Source organism: Hyperolius riggenbachi, chromosome 7, assembly GCF_040937935.1.
Source record: "Hyperolius riggenbachi isolate aHypRig1 chromosome 7, aHypRig1.pri, whole genome shotgun sequence".
Classification (NCBI taxonomy): domain Eukaryota; kingdom Metazoa; phylum Chordata; class Amphibia; order Anura; family Hyperoliidae; genus Hyperolius; species Hyperolius riggenbachi.
The window spans coordinates 29,541,379-29,560,650 of NC_090652.1; the positions used below are offsets into that span (position 1 = coordinate 29,541,379).

The window sequence follows — 19,272 nt, forward strand, 5'->3', positions numbered from 1 at the left end:
ATTTTGAGATTCTTGGTATATTGCCCTCGCCTTTGTTAGAGATATTCGCTTTCCAGCCGCCGAGAACGCTGAAATAAATTCATGCAAGTGAGTTGCCTGGAACAAATATGGCCGCCGGGGCTTCCGTGTGCGGGGAGGTCTGTCGCTGTGTGTGTTGGGATGCTGTGACAGCTGGAGCGAGAAGGGCGGATGTGACGTCATACACGACCTGGCGGGTAGAGAACATGGTGGTCTCAAGTTTATCTGTTTTGTGAATTATTTGCAATGGAGTCATCCCAAGAGCTGAATAGCGAGGAGGGCGCAGTAAGTAACTCCATCCATGCTAGTATCTGAGGGCAACCTGTTTGTCCTTCTATTTGGCATCGCTGAAGAGACTATATGACTATGTACTCTGCACAGTGCTGCAGAAGATGTCAGTGTTATATAAATACATAATAATACCATGGGAGGACATTAGCCTATTACTATGATAGGATTAGATTGTGAGCTCCTCTGAGGACAGTCATTGACATGACTATGTATTCTGCAAAGTGCTGCAGAAGATGTCAGTGCTATATAAATACATAATAATAATGTTATAGGATTTTAGACTATGACTATGGTAGGATGATATTGTGAGCTCCTCTGAGGGCAGTCAGTGAGATGCCTATGTACTCTGTAAAGTGCTGCAGAAGATGTCAGTGCTATATAAATACACAATAATAATATGGTAGGACATTACACTATGACTATGGTAGGATTAGATTGTGAGCTCCTCTGAGGACAGTCAGTAACAAGACTATGTACTCTGCACAGTGCTGCAGAAGATATCAGTGCTATGTAAACACTTTATAATGATATTATAGGACATTAGACTATGACTATGGTAGTGATTACATTGTGAGCTCCTCTGAGGACAGTTGGTGGCATGACTGCACTCTGTAAAGTGATGTGGAGGATGTCAGTGCTATATAAATACATTATAATTATATGGTAGGACATTCGACTATGACTATGGTAGGATTAGATTGTAAGCTCCTCTGAGGGCAGTCAGTGACATCACTATGTACTCTGTAAAGTGCTGCAGAGGATGTCAGTGCTAAATAAATACATAATAGTCAGTGCTAAATAAATACATAATAATAATATCATAGGACATTAGACTGTGGCTGTGGAAGGATTGGATTGTGAGCTCCTCTGGGGACAGACAGTGATATGTAACTACCTCAACTCAGCTGTTCCTGTGATTACAATATAAAGATAGCAAATGACTCATGTGTACAAGGCATTACCTAATAACATGGCCATAATCTGTAAAGAGCTTTGATAGATGTCAGTGCAATAATAATAATAGTAATCATGGTAATGGTGCATGGAGCGTTGTAGAGTTCCCTGTGAGGTAAATTCTAGCATTATACTAAAAGTATCTGGCGAGTGTTGTTGCTTCGGTTGTCCTATCACTGGCACACTAACATGTCAATATATGTTGTTCATGTCCAGATGCAGGAGGCCTCCGAAGATGGGGAGGAGAAGGTGACCTCTGGGATGGAGTCACTGGCTGTAAAGGAAGGAGAGGAGGAAGAGGAAGCAGAGGCGGAGAAGAAGTCTCAGAAAGAGGAGGAGGAAGAGGAAGAAGATGGGGAGGAGAGGGAGAAGGGCGAGGATGAGGAGGAAAGGGATGATAAGGAGGAGGATGACGACAGGGAGGAAGACCTAAACCAGCTAGATGATGAAGACGAGGATGAGGAAGACTGGTGCATCCAGTGTAGTGACGATGATGTGGATGAAACTGAAGGCTGGATGCCTCCAACAGAGGAAATTAGGCGTTTGTACGAGTTGATAGCCAGCGAAAAAACACTCCCTCTCCAGGTGGACATACTCACCCGGAGGCCTCCAACCCCGGATCCCGACCCTGATGATGAAGAGTCTGACCAGGAGCAGGAGGAAGAAGAGGAGGAGGAAGAGAGGTGAGCTTCACAAATATGTCAAGTGTGTAACCAGGTCCTCGGCACTCAGCTAGCCTGCACTTGTGTCCTAATTAAGTCATAGGGAAACATGGACATTACCTTCTGGGCTGTGGAGTTGGAGTCGGTGGTTTCATAAACTGAGGAGTCGGGAGTCAGAGTGTGATGATTTTTGTAGCTAATCCACAGCCCTGGTAAGTTTTAGACTGAGGAGTCAGAGCTATTTTGGGTACCGGGAGTCTGAGTCGGTGGTTTCATAAACGAAGGAGTTGGAGTCGGATGATTTTTGTGCCTCCTCTACAGCCCTGATTACCTTGCACATCAGTTGTCCTTTCAGTTCTTACTGACAGAAACTGATATAGTGAAAAAAGGCCCTATGGTTTTCAGCCTATAGATCTGGTCATAATTGGAAGAAATCATTTAGAAGATAATGGTGAGCTTCTGAGAGAAACTGATGTGTGTATTTTAAATAATTTTACTCAGTTTAGGTTCACTTTAAAGTGAACCAGAGAAGAAGCACCCTCATGTATTTTACCATATATATCAGTGAGAACATTAGAGAAAACACCTACCCTGCTCTCTGTCTCATTCTTCACTGTTCAGCCTGCTTCTAATCAGCCCTGATAAAACCCCCCACTGAGCATTTAGTCTGGCTTTGCTCAGGAGTCATTATAGCAGAGCCAGAAGGGGGCAGGCTTGGGCTTGAAAATACATCAGAGAAGACAGACTCAGCTATAATGATTCCTGAGCAAAGCCAGACTGAGTGCTCAGTGGGGGGTTTTATCAGGACTGATAACAAGCAGGCTGAGCAGTGCAGAATGAAACAGAAAGCAGGGTAGGTGTTTTCTCTAATGTTCCCACTGATATATATGGTAAAATACATGAGGGTGCTTCGTCTCTGGTTCACTTTAAGTCGCTTATAAAGTACCTGACCAGAAGCACAAACGTCTTCTATGTCTTACATCACAGACTGTCGCTGCTGTAGGCTGCATCTTCTCAGAGTTTAGTCTGCTCCTATCCCCCCCCCCCCCCTTGCAGTCTCATTAGCAGACTGATACAATGGAAGCAGCAGCCGCATCCTTGGGTCCTACAACTACTGTAGGGCTGGTTCCACACTTTAAGCGCTTTTCTGAGCGCTTGTGATTGCTGAGCCCTTCTTAAAAATCACTCCCATTCACTTTTATTAAAGTCGTGGTAGAAATCACATAAAAATTGCAGCGATCGCGCAATTGCATATGCAGCGTTTTTTTTTTTTTTTATTTATTTTTTTATTTTTTATTTTTTTTTTACTGCGATTTTAATGAAGATGAATGGGAGTGTGTTTTTTTTTTTTTTTAAAGTGCTCAGCAATCACAAATGCTCAGAAAAAGGCTTATAGTGTGGATCCAGCCTAACTGCCTCAACTCAGCTGTTCCTGTGATTACATTATAAAGATAGGAACTTTTACGACACCTAAAGTGGGAGGCAAATGGAGGCTGCCATATTTATTTCCTTTTGTGGCTGTCCTGATCCTCTGCCTCTAATATATTCAGCCATAGACCCTGAACAAGCATGCAACAGATCAGTTGCGCTGACTGGATTAGCTGCATGCTTGTTTCAGGTGTGTGGTGCAGACACTACTGATGCATGAAAGATAAGGAGGATGCCAGGCAACTGGTATTGTTTTAAAGAAAATAAATATGGCAGCCTTCATATCCCTCTCACTTCAAACGTTTAAGGAAGGAGGCCTTACACGTCTAGATTGGCACCCTGAATCTGATTGGGAGGGGGGGGGGGAAGGGAGATCTAAAACGCCGTCCCCCCACTGCACACAGATTTTCAATAGATTTCTCCACCAAATCTATTGAAAATCTATCAAAATGCAGCATTGCACCTCCACATTTTATCAATTGAAATTTACCGTCCAATTGATTCCTTCTGCAAAATAAATGAAATTACAATTGAGGCGACATGTTGTGCTATAGATTTCCGTCAGATTTGATCGCTTTGTAAAAATCAATGCAAGTGTGGCCTGCTTTATGTGCAGAAACCTTATTTTATGCACAAACATAACATCTGAGCACTTTCAGGGCTAATCTGTTAGGTGGTGTTTTTGGATCTGTGCGTAGAGATGGGCGCAACTTCAATTCTTAGTCAGGCAGGGAGATATTTAGCCACATTGTACCATCAAGTGCTGTAGTGTTTGTGACTCTTAAAGTGGACCTGAACTCTTGCACAGGAGAGAAGGAAAACGCAGAGAAATGATCTACCCTGCATTTGTTTATAGAGAACAGCCTGTCTAATTCTCCCCTATCTGCAATGAATGAGCTAGTGTAATTTGAGCTGTCTGCTGGCTCTCCCAAATTCTGAGCTAATATGTAAACACAGGAGGTTAACCCTTTCTGTGCTCCCAGGATACCAGGAAGTAACTACTCTGCAGCATCTCTGTAGGATCTCTATAAGCTGTAACAAGGAAGTGGTTTTCCTTAAAGGTTATTATGCTGTTGTGTATCTTTTAGAGCAGAGAGGAAGTTCTGAGTTCAGGTCCGCTTTAAGGTGCTCATTAACAGTACAATATTTTCCGCAGATGTGATCGTTGAACCAAATTTGCAGGACTAGAAGTCCTCAGAAGGTATTTATTGAATTTCCCATAAACAATTAGGACACACTCTCTCTTCAGATATGATTGTAAAATCCAGCATTCCAATCGACAATATTCCAGTCTACTGTAGAATCATTTGACTTTGATTTCCTCCACATACTGATTGGTTTTCTGTACAATTCGATCATGAAAATCTGATTGAACGATAGTTGAAAATATTGTCCTGTTAGAGGAGTGATACTCTGAGGAGTGATTTATACTGACCGCCCTGCTGGAATAACTGGAGGAGGTACTGGCAGTGAATCTGTCGCACAGAATTTACGTCCTTTGTACTCTTTCTCCGCAGGCCGCAGATTCCAACAGCGTTTGACTTTGACGATGAGCCGGTGACTCCGAAAAATTCGCTGATTGACAGGAGGAGAACGCCAGGTAAATAGCGCAATCCTAGAGCAGATGAGAACTCCACGGCAAGGTGGACAGCGAGGGGGTTAATCATTTGGTTGATGCTAATTGCATGCAAAGGGAGCAACCAAATAAAGCAGCATACATAAAATTTGCAACCGGATACCCAACGTTAAACTGCGGGAGCGAGCGACTTATTAAAACGTCCTGTTGCCGTTAACAGGGTCAAACAGGAGGTTTTAATAAGTCAGGTGGCCGTTAATAGGTTAAAGGGAAACTTAAGTCTACTTAAAAAAGCTTACTTACTTGGGGCTTCTACCAGCCCCCTGCAGTCGACCTATGCCGACGCCGCCGGTACTCTGCGATCCTCCGGTCCCCCACAGCAGCTTAGTTTCAGCGACTAAGGCTGCCGCTGGCCACTGCACCTGCGCTTCCTCGCAGGTGCAGTACAAGAAAATCTCTCTCTACTGTGCCTGCGCAGGATGCTCGGCTATGGGATTCGCAGCCTCCAGCGCAAATTCTGCGGGGGGTTCCGGCCGAATCGCTCCCGCAAGCGATTCGGCCGTGGCGCCTTTATCCCCTATGGCAATGTTTCCCCGTGCGATTCATGTGCGGGGAAACTCTGCGGAATCGCGGCGGAAACCGTGATAGTGGAAACGGGCCCTCAGTAAAACTGAGAAACCGAGAGCCCAATATAGTGTAGTATGTATTGGATCAGGGAGAATTAGTGTAGAGTAAGTATTATACTTACAAACATGGGTTACCGTTTAGGCAACCACTATATAGGCAGGTGGGAAGATTAGACCTGTCCCCACTCAGGATTAAGATGTCGCTCTCTGAAGAAGGAAAGGAGGGTTTGTCACCCTTCCAACCACCAAGGGTGGATATCTTGACAAGTAGATGTACAGAGGCACCTAAAGGATAAAATATGCTAAAATGTTTAAAATATTCGGATGGCGGCGGTGGACCGGCCACTCAGAAATAGACTCGATGCTGTCGCTTAAGATAAAGACAATTTATTCACATACTCCATGAACAGAACCGCAACGCGTTTCACGGGTATATTCCCGCTTCCTCAGGCAATAAACAGACAGGACACAGTACAGTCTCAAGGTCACGAATAGCGCCTCTGTCTGTGACCTTGAGACTGTACTGTGTACATTTTAGCATATTTTATCCTTTTGGCGCCTCTGTACATCTACTCAGTAAAACTGTCTTTTCTAAGTTTCCCTTTAACTGTTTGAATGCTGTTCTGCTACAATTTTTTTGGGGGGGTAGTAGATTTTATGCTGTAAATAATCTTTTAGAACAAAGAGGAAATGCTGAGTTTCATACCACTTTTAACCCCCTTGGTGTTCTGATTCTTTCCGGATTTTAGAAGTGGTGCAATTTTTATGCTCCTTTTCAGACCCTAAAGCCTGGAAAAAATCATGCTGCCACGGAGATTTGCAGCAGTTTTTCAGTCACTCACCTCCCTGGCTTCAGCGCTGCAGTTATGCCTCCATCCTCTGGGTGGCGCTGCAACTCTAAAGCAGGGATCTCATCATGTCACGTCACCTTGGTTGTCCTTTGAAGCCTTTTTTTTTTTTATTATTATTATTTTTTCAGGTAAGTAGTTCCATTGCACTTTGTCCCTCCAGTGCTATTCTCTTTCAGCGCCCCCACCAGTCACCCATCCAAATGTCTGCCTACTGGAGTCATAACAGACCCAGGTTAGAAGGTCTAAAGGGGCCCATACACTGGTTGATTTTAGCCAATGATCGATCAATTCTATAGAATCGATCAGAAATCGATTCTTTCAAATCAGCAAATTGATCGATCAATTTTGATCGATTTGATCTATCGGACAGGATGGAAAATCTAGGTCGATTTGCTGCTGGCAGCAGATCGATGGCCCATAGAGTTGCATTGGATCTAATGGTGCAATAATGCATTTAGATCGATTTTCAATAGATGTAAGCTGACCATACACTAGGACGATTCCCCGCTGATCAAATCTGCTGTCAAATCGTTAACGCTAAATTTCGCTCTATTTCCTCCCGAAATAGATCGGTCCCGTCGATCGATCCATGCGGGAAATTACCGTCGATGGCCCGTGAGTAGGGAGCGCGTCGCTAGCGGCGTTCGAGTGCCCGGCGACCGGCGCAATACAGCTGCAATAAATTACCTGCTCCGCCGCGCGCGACTCCCCCGGTCTCTGCTGTCTTCTTCTCCGCTCCGCTCTGGTCTGGTCTCCGGGTCCGGCAGGCTTCACTTCTTCCTGTCCCGGCAGGAAGTTTAAACAGTAGAGGGCGCTCTACTGTTTAAACTTTCCCCAGACAGGAAGTGAAGCCTGCCGGAGATCAGACCAGAGCGGAGAAGAAGACAGCAGACACCGGGGGAGTCGCGCCGACGGAGCAGGTAATGTATGGGGGGGTGGGAGCGGCGGCAGCACCACCACCACAGATTGTGAACGGTTTCAGGCTGAAATCGATTCACAATCTGTTTGCAGTAAAGGCAGCCATACGATCCCTCTCTGATCAGATTCAATCAGAGAGGGATCTATCCGTTGGTCGAATCTGATGGCAAATCGACCAGTGTATGGCTACCTTTAATTCTGAAACCTATTGGAAATCTGTTCCTAGTGTGTGGCACACATCAGATAGATTCCTGTCAGATTGGACCTGACAGGCATCTGCCAGAAATCTATCTGATGGTCGAATCTGCTGCAAATCTATATGTGTATGGCCACCTTAAGAACATGAGTGTTGCCTGCAAGCCAACGGCAAATATCCACCTCTCTTCCAGCTCTTGTGACCTTCACATGTATCCAAAACAACTCACTGTTCAATCTTCTTGTACCACTTTCTTCCTTAGCTTTTAATCAGCTTTGAAAGATTGCTTAAAGCAGGATTGTCCGCAAAAAAATCAAATTCCATTTACCCATTGCTCTGTGTTCATTATGCAGCCTGGAACCTCACCCTGCATTGCAAGCATTCCAATCTAAAATGTTTCTGCTGTAATAAAGCTTATCTCAGTCAGCCTGGCTCTATTGGGTACACTGCTGACGAAAAGGAAGCTTGGCATCTCCCCTCCCACATTCCTGCTCCTCACTGAGTGGCTGAGGGCAGTTCAGTGTGAAGCAGCTGAAACCTGATCCATGCTGTGCTCACACGTTTGCAAAGCAAACTAGCTATGACAGTGCAGATTGAGGAGAAAAAAGTAAGGGAGGAAATAACATCAGGATTGGCTTCAGTCAGAGGGAATCAACATGGAAATGCCAGGTACAGAATTCTTTATTTACTGTATAAAATTGTTTTTCTAGCATAGTATGGCTTACCCTGCTGCTTTAAATACAGCTACTTTTAATGCCCCTCCACCTTAAATTCCAGCTGTTATGTTCACAAATCAATTTTTATTTTGAAAAACAAAAAGATAACATTACAGGGAATAGCACATCGCTCCCACAACAGGGACAGCTGTTATGTTCTGTTATGACTCCGGTAAGCTGACACTTGGGTGGGGGACTGGTGGAGGTTCTGACAGAGAGTAGCATTGAAGTTTTTGAGTGAATCGACAGGTCTTCTCTGAGGACTGATTACTTTGGCAGCTGATGGACTGGTCATTCTCAGATATTACTCATTATTCACTTTGTGCCTTACTGGCTGAGCAACCCCAGGCACCGCAGTCTTTCTATTACCCTCTATATTTCAGATAACATATCCGCACTCCAATATCTTGTAATTAGCGTTGTGCAATATCACAGAACCTACAATGTAAGAGAAAAAGAAAAGTTCTGACAAAATCGGTTGCTCTTTATTATGTACAGGTAGTCCCCGGTTTACGTACGCCCGACTTACGAACAACCCGCCGATACGAACGCCGCGACTATAGTTCCGCCCCGTCGCAATGATGTCGCGCCGCCGGGGACTACCTTTTCTGTGCAGTTTTTAAGGCAAAGCAAGCCGCAGTGGATGGTAGAGCACATCTCACCTGATCCTCGGCGGTAGAAGGTCCCATCGTGGTCCCCGGAAGCTGCGCTCTCGCTCCGTCCACTGTTCCCCCGGCGGCTTCTTATGCGTCGCATAATGACGCAATCAGGAAGAGCCCCCTAGTGGCAGCGCTTTCTATTTGCGCCATTATGCGACACATGGGAAGCTGCCGGGGGGACAGTGGACGGAGCGACAGGACGGGCTGCGCAGCTTCCGGGGACCACGATGGGACCTTCTACCGCCGAGGATCAGGTGAGATGTGCTCTACCATCCGCTGCGGCTTGCTCTGCATTAAAAACGGGGGTCCCGACTTAAGGACAGATTCAGGTTAAGAATGAAGCTACAGTCCCTAACTCGTTCGCTAACCGAGGACTACCTGTACTTCAAAACCATAATTTGGTGCAACTACTTATTGTTAACCTCCCTGGCGGTATGATTACTTCAGGATTTTAGGGTCTAATAGTGTTGCACTTTTTTCACAAGCTTTTAGGCACTAAAAGCACAAAAAAAAATCATACCGCAGAGGGATCTGTGGCAGCCCTGTAGATTACTCGCCTCCCCTGGATCCAGTGCAGCAATTCTCCCTCCGTCCACCGGGTGGCGCTCTACCTCTATAGTAAAATCGCTGTCTGACGTTATAACGGCAGACGGCAATCTCAACAGGGGCATTCAGAGCCTCCAAGGACTAGAAGAAAAATGGCTGCCAGCATCTGGATCTCGGGGGAGATGAGCTACCATGAGCCAGGCTCAGAGTTACTGCTCTGAGCTGCAGATTTCTAGCCTGACTTGGGGTTACCGTTAAGGAGGTTAAAAAACGCACACAAACTAAGATTACCCATAATGAAGTAAATCTACTTATGTGCATCCGTATCTTCTTCCTGTTTCTTAGGGGGTTCGGGCCGCAGCCAGAAGAGAGAGGCCAGGCTGGACAAAGTCCTGTCCGATATGAAGCGCCACAAGAAGATCGAGGAGCAGATCCTGAAAACCGGACGGGACCTCTTTGATATGGACCCAGATTCTGTGCCCACCCCGAAACGCTCCTCCGCCATCTTTCCCCGCCACCGGAAATACTGATTCATTAGCACAGCCGCCACGTGACAAGATGGCGGAACTAGCGTCAAGCAGTGCAGCACATGTGGACAGGGCTCTCACTCTTCATTGTAAATGCAAGGCTTTGAGAGCAATGAGGACTCTTATCCTCATACTAGAGGCGTGGCCTGCAGATGTGGTGGAATGATCCAAACTGAACGGAGGTGGGTGGAGAGGCGGTCCCTGAGCAGACCTCAACTTTGGACTAGGAACGGCGCCACCTTCTGGGATATAAAAGCCACAGCAGATCGGGGGCAAGGATGTATTGCTAATCATGGTTTATCACCCATCCAACCATTCTTTATCACCAGCAATTGATGTATTCAGATGTCTATTCTGGTCGATGTGAAGATCACAGCTTTTACTGCAGAGCTTTGTCTGTATTACTGAGGTCATGGCTGGCTGAGTAAAGTACTGCCTGCAGAAGGACATGTAGCAGTGGGTGGAGCCTGTGGAAGGACTTGTAGCAGTGGGTGGAGCCTGCAGAAGGACTTGTAGAAGTGGGAGGAACCTGAATACAGTATGGCCCATGTTGCCGTTGGTTGAAGCATGGTATCTTCCTTGTACCAATAGAATAACATCCCTATCCTGTGCACAGCTTGGCAGATGGGACTTTGCTTATCTCCTGCAAGCCTGTGTGGACTAGCCGTTAAAGAGACTCTGTCATGGATATTCATCAGAATCTTAATCCTCCCTTTTTTGAACACAGAGCCACATTTATAGAAAAACACCTGATCTCTTAATTTCTACTTTAGACATGACTAGGATTGATGGCAAACACTACTGTATCCTGCTTACATTCTTTCTGTGCCTATAAAGAACAGCTTCCAGTCACTCTAGTAGTGCAGGTGTGGAAAACAAGTAACAGTTGTTCTTGCTCTGTGGAGGAAATCACTCCATAACATGAGTACAGATTCCAGGCTTGAAAAGAAGATACTCACCGTTAACTCGGCTGAATGCTAAATGGAATATCAGTGGTAGCGTGTGTAAAGTCCGCCAGGAGAATAGCGCAATATAAATGTTCTGTGTCTGTGTTTGCAAGTTAAGCATATCTGTTGATGTAGGAAGAAAAGGAACGGTCTTATTACATGACTGGCAACAGACTGAATCTCCCAAGGACCTCAGGGAGATAGATGGGCAAAAACTGTAGCCTCCAAGTCTACTACTAAAGAGCAACTTTAACCCGCGACTGAACTTCATCCCAATCAGTAGCCGATGCCCCATTTCCCGCCAGAAATCTCTACCTTTTGTGTAATAGTTCACCAGGGATGTCTGTAATGCTGATGTTGAAGTAAAGCCCCTCCCACAGTGATGTTTTAGCCTAGGGGCTATGACTTTTTCCTGGTTTGGAACTTTAGTGCATTGTGGGAGATGACGTGCTGTTGGCAAGCAAGCAGTACCTCCTGCTGTTTATTAAAGGGGCACTATGGTGAAAAATTGTAAAATTTAAAATATGTGCAAACATATACAAATAAGTACATTTTTTTCCCAGAGTAAAATGAGCCATAAATTAATTTTCTCCTATGTTGCTGTCACTTACAGTAGGTAGTAGAAATCTGACAATCGACAGGTTTTGGACTAGTCCATCTCCTTATGGGGGGGGGGGGGGGGGGGGGTTCACAGAGATTTCTTTATTTTCAAAATGCACTGAGTGAATGGCAGTTGCTCCATCCAACTGCAAAAAAAAGTGTACGGTGAGCAGGGAGGCTGGCCAGCATCTTTGCATAAATCTTTTTCAGGAAGTGTCTTTATAAAGAATGAAGGCCATGCTGAGAATCCCCTATGGAGAGATGGACTACCCCAACACCGGTCGGTAATGTCAGATTTCTACTACCTACTGTAAGTGACAGCAACATGGGAGAAAAGTAATTTATGGCTCATTTTACTCAGGAAGAAACATACTTTTTATTTGTATGTGTTTTAAATTTTAAGATATTTGCGACAGTTCCTCTTTAAGAAAAATAATTAAAATAGCCTTCCACATTGTTAGTGGCTGTGTTTATTGATAAGGGTATTTTGCGGTGGGGGGGGTTTTTTCAGTGCCTTCCAGCACTAGAGATGCTGACCTGCAGGCTCACAGAGTCTCAAACAGAAGCAAATTACACTGCTTGTATCAATCATTTTTAGTCTATTTTCTATGTTTTAACTTTATACTGTATAACATACTGTATAATAACTGTATTTTATTTTATTTTTCTCTCCCTACTACTATCTTTCGGTAAAGTTGCCCTTTAAAGTGGAACTGTAGTGTAAATAATTTAATGAATAAAATTACTTGTTTTTTTTAATACAATATTTATTTAAAAACAATTTACTCAGTGTTTGCCCATTGTAATATTTTTACTTACCCCTGATTTATATTTTGAAATTTTATTACAGGTGGTGTCATCTGTAAGGCTCATACACACATCTTTGGAAAATGAAAGATCACAGACCAATCTTACCACCCTTCATGTAGTATGAGAGCCATACTCTACACAGTCTTTTCTATGGAGCTGAACTCCACATCAGGAAAAAATATTTGCAAGATGCTGCACACACAGATGCTGTACAGACACAAAAGATCAGTATCTGCAAAAGATCAGTTCCTGCAAAAGATCCGTTCCTGTAAAATGCATTCATAGTCTATGAGATCTGCAGATCATCATACACACATATCTCATACACACATTGTTTAACTGACATTCATCTGCAGATCTGAACATCCATCCTGGTAGATCTGATCTGCAGATGAATGTCAGTTAAACAAGGTGTGTATGATGATCTGCAGATCTCATAGACTATGAATGCTATTTGCAGGAACGGATCTGTGGCAGGAACAGATCTTTTGCAGATACTGATCTTTTGTGTCTGTACAGCATCTTTGTGTGCAGCATCTTGCAAAGATTTTATCTGATGGGGAGTTCAGCTCCATAGAATAGACTGTGTAGAGCAGGGGTCTCAAACTCAATTTACCTGGAGGGCCGCAGGAGGCAAAGTCAGGATGAGGCTGGGCCGCATAAGGAATTTCACAATCGCGGCACACTCTTCCTTCACAGAGAGGGGCGGGGAGAGGCGGCGATCCGTGCGGCGAGTGACATCAGGAGGGGCAGAGCTGAAGCTGAAAAGCTCTGCCCCTTCCAGGAAATGTCGGCGGATTGCCCCCCGGGCTATTTGGGGGCTCTGCAGCCCTCGTTTAGCGGCGGATTACTTGGGAGCACTGAAGCGAACTATAAGGAAGCTTTTGCCGGCGAGGGCCACAAAATATTGTATCGAGGGCCGCAAATGGCCCGCGGGCCGCGAGTTTGAGACCCCTGGTGTAGAGTATGGCTCTCATACTACATGGAAGGAGGTAAAATTGGTCTGTGATCTTTCATTTTCCAAAGACTATGGTCTGATGTGTGTATGCACCTTTAGTCCTGTCAGGTGCAACTCTATGGACTGCTTGTTTACTGAGCATTCTGAAGCCAGTCAAAATATTCCTGGTTTCCCAGAGTGCTCTGGGAGGAGCATTCTACATAGCTAAACAGCGCAGGCTAAGCACCGCTGGGAGGGCGGGACTGCATACCACTATAAAGCAATAATAGCTGTTAGGGCTGAACCCCCTAGAGCGATTTTGTGAGCGTTTAGGGAGCGATTCAAACCGCTTGCGATTTCCCTAAATGCTCCGCTAATGTTAATGGATGAGCCAAATTCCACTGGAGCGATTGCAATTACCAAAATCGCAAACGCAGGACATTCTGCATTTTAGCGTTAGCGTTTCTGCAATGTAAAGTATATAAACGCTGGCCTAATCCATCATCAAAACCTACACAGAGCAATTTTGCTAGCGATTTGAAATTACTGCACACTGTAAAAAAAAATGTAAATTAATTGAAAGGACCAATCAGAATTCAAACCGCTAATCGCTACACAATCGCTGGCAAAACGCTTAAACTTTTTAAAATCGCTACTAAAATTGTGAGAAAACGCTCATGAAATCGCTTACAAAACGCTAGCGATAGCGATTTGTAGTGGGTTCCAGGCAGTGTTTCTGTTGCTGAAACCAGGATAATTACCGTACAACTGAGTATCCTAATATACTGCATGCTACTATATGTCACTACAGTACCTCTTTAGGGCTTGTTTACACTATGAGCGTTTTTAACCCATTCAGGTTCTGTGGTTTTCACGTGAGAAATGTTCACTTCCCATTCGTTAGCCTATAACTTTATCACTACTTATCACAATGAACTGATCTATATCTTGTTTTTTTCCGCCACCAATTAGGCTTTCTTTGGGGGGTACATTTTGCTAAGAGCCACTTTACTGTAAACGCATTTTAACAGAAAGAATAAGAAAAAAATGGAAAAATTCATTATTTCTCAGTTTTCAGCCATTATAGTTTTAAAATAATACATGCCTCCATAATTAAAACTCACGTATTGTATTTGCCCATATGTCCCGGTTATTACACCGTTAAAATCATGTCCCTATCACAATGTATGGCGAAAATATTTTATTTGGAAATAAAGGTGCATTTTTTCCATTTTCCATCTATCACTATTAACAAGTTTAAAATAAAAAAAATATAGAAATTTCATCTTTACATTGATATTTAAAAAGTTTAGACCCTTAGGTAAATATTTAAATTTTATTTTTTTTTTTTTATTGTAATGGTTTTTTTTTGGGGGGGGGTTTTTTTTTATATAGTAAACATTTTATTTGGGTAGTTTTGGGAGGGTGGGGGGTAAACAATAGATTTATAATGTAAATGTGTTCATTTTAATTTATTTTTATTTTCAGTTGTAGTATTACTTTTTGGCCACAAGATGAGTTTGTTTACATGACGTCACTCTAAGCGTAACACGCGCTTAGAGTGGCGCATCGGGGAGGGAACGGCCAGAAAAGGCGCAGCTTCCGAGAGAAGCTGTCGCTTTTTCAGCGGGGGAGAGGAATCAGTGATCGGGCACCATAGCCCGATAAATTGATTCCTTGGCTACCGAATCCGCGGCCCGGGAGTGCGCGTCCACGCGCGCGATCGGCCGCGGGAGCACGCAGTAGCGCGCATGGTTCCTGGACGTAGTTTCTACGTCCAGGAACCAAAATAGGTTAACATTTTTTTTTTATTTTTTTTTTTAAAGTGCTGGGGATTTTAGAAATCGCCCTGAAAGCGCTTGTGCAATGTTTTCCTATGACAGTGTTGACATGTGAGCGTTTCTATTTGTTTCAAAATCACAAACGCGCCTTACGTACCTTTTTCTGAGCACTTTGGCTCAAGCGCTTTTATGAATAAATGCATTGTATTTATTCATTTCCGGGTCAGAGTTCACTTCCTGACTGATGTCCGGAAGTGAAAAGCTTAATTGCTCAGCAAAAGTGCTTACAGAAGCACTTTTCTAAGCGCAAAGCGCAGGGAAAAGCACTTTGAAAAGCGCTCGATAAATCGCTCAGCGTTTGCGATAGCGATTTATAATGTGAACAAGGCCTAAAACAACAGAGATCTATAGAAGTGGTGTAATATTAGTATCTGATTGCTTGTTTTGGTGGCCGCTTATGGGCCTGTCTCCTTTCGTGTCAGGATGTATGGTGGAGGTCTGTGAAGGTCACTCTACTAAAAACTTCTTTTGGTAGTGGCCACTGATCTGAAAAACTATCCTGTAATGCTAGAACACTTAAAAGGAACCTGAAGTGAGAGGGATATGGAGGCTGCCATATTTATTTCCTTTTAGGGCTCGTTTCCACTATAGCGAATCCGCATGCAGGCACCGCATGCGGATTCGCATAGGCAATACAAGTGGATGGGATTGTTTCCACTTGTGCGTTGTGCGGGTGCGTTTTGGTGTGCGGGGGAAATCTTCACGGCAGAGCCGTCAGATTTCGTGTGCAGCTGGAATGCTGGCGAATCGCCCGCAATGCTTTTAATAGGGAAATCGCATGCGGCTTTGTCATGCAGTTTTCCCCGCGATTTCGCATGTAATGTTATGGAAATTTGCACAGGCAGTGACATGGTTAAATTTGCCTGCTTCTTAGCCATGCGAAATCGCGGGAAAAACAGCATGTGGAAACGCATCCGCATGCGATTTCGTCCATTGTGGAATCCAGGCGATTCCGCACCGCAACAGTGGAAACGAGCCCTTAAAGAGTAACTGTCAGGCTGCAGAAGCTAATTTAAACCTCTATTCTCCTGTGTTAAACAGTTTAGAAGGAAGCCCAAAAGCTATTAGTGAAGATAAAAATCTCAGTTACCTTTGATGTGTGCTTATCTTAAAGGCTGTTATAGACCCATAAAGACGCAAGCCGCATACTAAACTGCAAAGCATTCTGGGGCCCTCCCCTCGGCTGCTAATGAGACGTTACAGCAGCTTCTAATCCTTCCAGCTTGTAGCACTGATAAATCTCGGGGCAGAGTACACTGCAGGAGTCAGCTATTGTTCCTAGCCACATGGCTCATTAATATTCACTGCACACTGTGTTGTTCAAGTAGGAGCTTATCTGTGATCAGGAAGCAGGGAGGACATGACGACACATTTGACAGAAAAACATGGAGCCTGCCATGAGCTGTCAGGAGCATCTATCTCTGCATATACTATATACAAATTCTGTGAAATCCAAACGTGGACAGTGAAATGCATATGTAATGTAAGTACAGCCAATCTTTAGCTACTGATATGTGTTTATTTTCTCTGAGACCTTATACCTAACAGCTCCTCTTTAAGCAATACCAGTTGCCTGGCTATCCTGCTGATCTCCTTGGATGCAGTAGTGTCTGCATCACACACCTGAAACAAGCATCCAGCTAATTCAGTCTGAAACATTTGATCTGCAGGGTCTGTGGTTAAAAGTATCAAAGTCAGAGGATCAGCAGGACAGCCAGGCAATCTGCATTGTTTTAAAGGAAATAAATGTCATCCTCCATGTCCCTTTCGCTTCAGGTGCCTTTTAATAAACCTGGATCGAAATACAATTGCGTTGCTCGGAAGCGCCATCACATGACTAGTGGTGTCCCAGCATAACTTTCACCTGAACAGCTCAGTTTCCTGTATAAGGAGGAAGCACACCTGTCTGTGCAGAAAGCCAGGAGTGTTTCTGTAATCTTTTTTTTCTGCATTTCCGTTTTTTTCCTTGCGTTTTGTGTGTTTTTTCATTTTGGGTTTTTAATAGATATTCATATTTAACTACATTATCAAATAATTTTTTTGTTACAAAATGCCCTCGCAAATCACAGGTGTTTTTGACTTTTCATAGAAAACCATCATGTGCGCACCGCATGCAGGAAAGGACTTGCTGATTGATTGTAAAATAAAATCGCACAGAAATGCTAATTGTTTATGCAGCTCGTATACTAACATTATACATTCATTTGCATATGAGTCTAATACGTGTGCTCTCCCTGCATTGCTGAATGTCCCCTTTGCACTTTTTTTTTTTTTTAAATGTAAAAAAAAAAAAAATCGCCAGAACCCAGGCGATACAGATATCATACAGGTGAAACTCGAAAATTAGAATATTGTGCAAAAGTCCATTTATGTCAGTAATTCAACTTAAAGTGGAACTGTAGATGGAAAATAAACACATTGTTTAACTTACCTGGGGCTTCCCCAAGCCCCCAGCAGCCATCCTGTCCCGTGCCGCTTCTCGACGAGCCTCCGTTCTCCTGCCGCCGGGAGGTGAAACTAATTTATGAAATAGACCCATTCCATGCATAGCGAGATATTTCAAGCCTGTATTTGTTATAATGTTGATGATTATGACTTACAGCTTATGGGAACTCCAAAATATAAATCTCAGACCATCAGAATATTGTGAAAATGTCAGACTCTAATCAGTTAATATATCCAAAACCCCTGCAAAGGGTTCTTATTTCATATATCTATTTCACCTTTTAAGTTGAATGACTGAAATAAGTGGACTTTTGGTGTAATTTTTTGAGTTTTACCTGTATTAAAAAGTCACAAAAACACAGGCTATACAGATACTGTAAACATGCTTCTTGACGGATTCGACGATTTTCTTAAATGGATACATAATCTTCTTAAAGTGTACCTGGAGAATGTAAAAAAAATTTTTCGCTTACCTGGGGCTTGTGCTACCAGCCCCCTGCAGCCTCCCAGTGCCCGCGCCGTTACTAAACGATCCTCTGGTCCCCCGCCAAGTCGATGTCCTGCGTGGTCCTGTCGGCGCGCCTCCTCGTAAGCCCTCTCATGACTGGGAGTGTCCTGCACAGGCGCAGTGCTCTCCTGACAATGGGAGCGCGAACGAGGACAGGTAGTGGACGGCGACACAACAAAGCAAAAGTGAGCCGCTGCGGGGGACCAGAGGATCGTATGATAACGTTGCGGGCACAGAGCAGCTGGCAGAAGCCCCAGGTAAGTGTAACTTTTTTTTTAAAGATTCTTCAGATTTTCACTAAAGATATTGGTCTCCTACTCGAGTATTGAATTAGTTCTTCTGTCCACAACACTAATTAAAATATATGCACAGCAATTGTGTGCACACTCAATATGCGCATATGAAGAGCGTGTGTCATTAGTCTACATATCCGTTCCTATGATTGGGTAGAAAGATGACATCAAGAAGAATGATGGAGGAGCGAGTACATTTATGCAGCAACGTTTGGGTATATGATAAAAACGTTATTGATAATAATCTGTGGGATCGTATCCCAGACGCATGGAAGCCATACTGTCACATTTGGATTAGAAGTGTCCTTATCCTGTCACTGAGCTGCCATCAGCAGCTTTGGTCATTTCCTGGCGCCAGTGTTATAATTATGTGTATTTTGCTGATGCTTTGCAAATACAGTACAGGTCCTTCTCAAAAAATTAGCATATTGTGATAAAGTTCATTATGTTCTGTAATGTTCTGATAAACATTAGACTTTCATATATTTTAGATTCATTACACTACAACTGAAGTAGTTCAAGCCTTTTATTGTTTTAATATTGATGATTTTGGCATACAGCTCATGAAAACCCAAATTTCCCATCTCAAAAAATTAGCATGGCTTTTTTCTCTGTGTGGTGTTATCAGTCTGCAGTACTTAGTGTTGGTCACAAGGTGGTGATATAACATTTGTATTCTGTCCCCCTATGCTATTCACAAGGGAGATGAAGCAGACCATAGATCTGTAGATGATGTAGGTCACATGGTACTGGTATTATTATTAATAATTCATATAGCAGGACTTTTACTGTCCTATTGTGAAAATTAAAGGGCAGCCAATTAAATCTGGGTTAAAACCAAACATGAAAAAAATCAATTACAAATCACTATCAGGATAATTGAATGTGAGATTCTGCAGGTGGGAGGCTTAATAAGGCATAAT

General features: G+C 43.6%; 2 protein-coding genes across 3 annotated transcripts in view; both read left to right on the plus strand.

The window, feature by feature from the left end:
* ALDOA (aldolase, fructose-bisphosphate A) overlaps window positions 1-19,272 on the plus strand; it is a 445,177-nt gene that overhangs the window by 117,577 nt on the left and 308,328 nt on the right. The window lies entirely within an intron of this gene.
* Window positions 4-11,558, plus strand: PAGR1 (PAXIP1 associated glutamate rich protein 1). Of its 2 annotated transcripts, none has more exons than XM_068246553.1 (4): window positions 4-87; window positions 1,480-1,946; window positions 4,871-4,953; window positions 9,787-11,558. In XM_068246553.1, the coding sequence occupies exons 1-4, from the start codon at window positions 82-84 to the stop codon at window positions 9,969-9,971; spliced, it is 741 nt and encodes a 246-aa protein (XP_068102654.1). In that variant the 5' UTR covers window positions 4-81; the 3' UTR covers window positions 9,972-11,558. The 2 variants fall into 2 exon arrangements, with proteins under 2 accessions (XP_068102654.1, XP_068102653.1); XM_068246552.1 differs by lacking the exon at window positions 4-87 and adding an exon at window positions 147-303.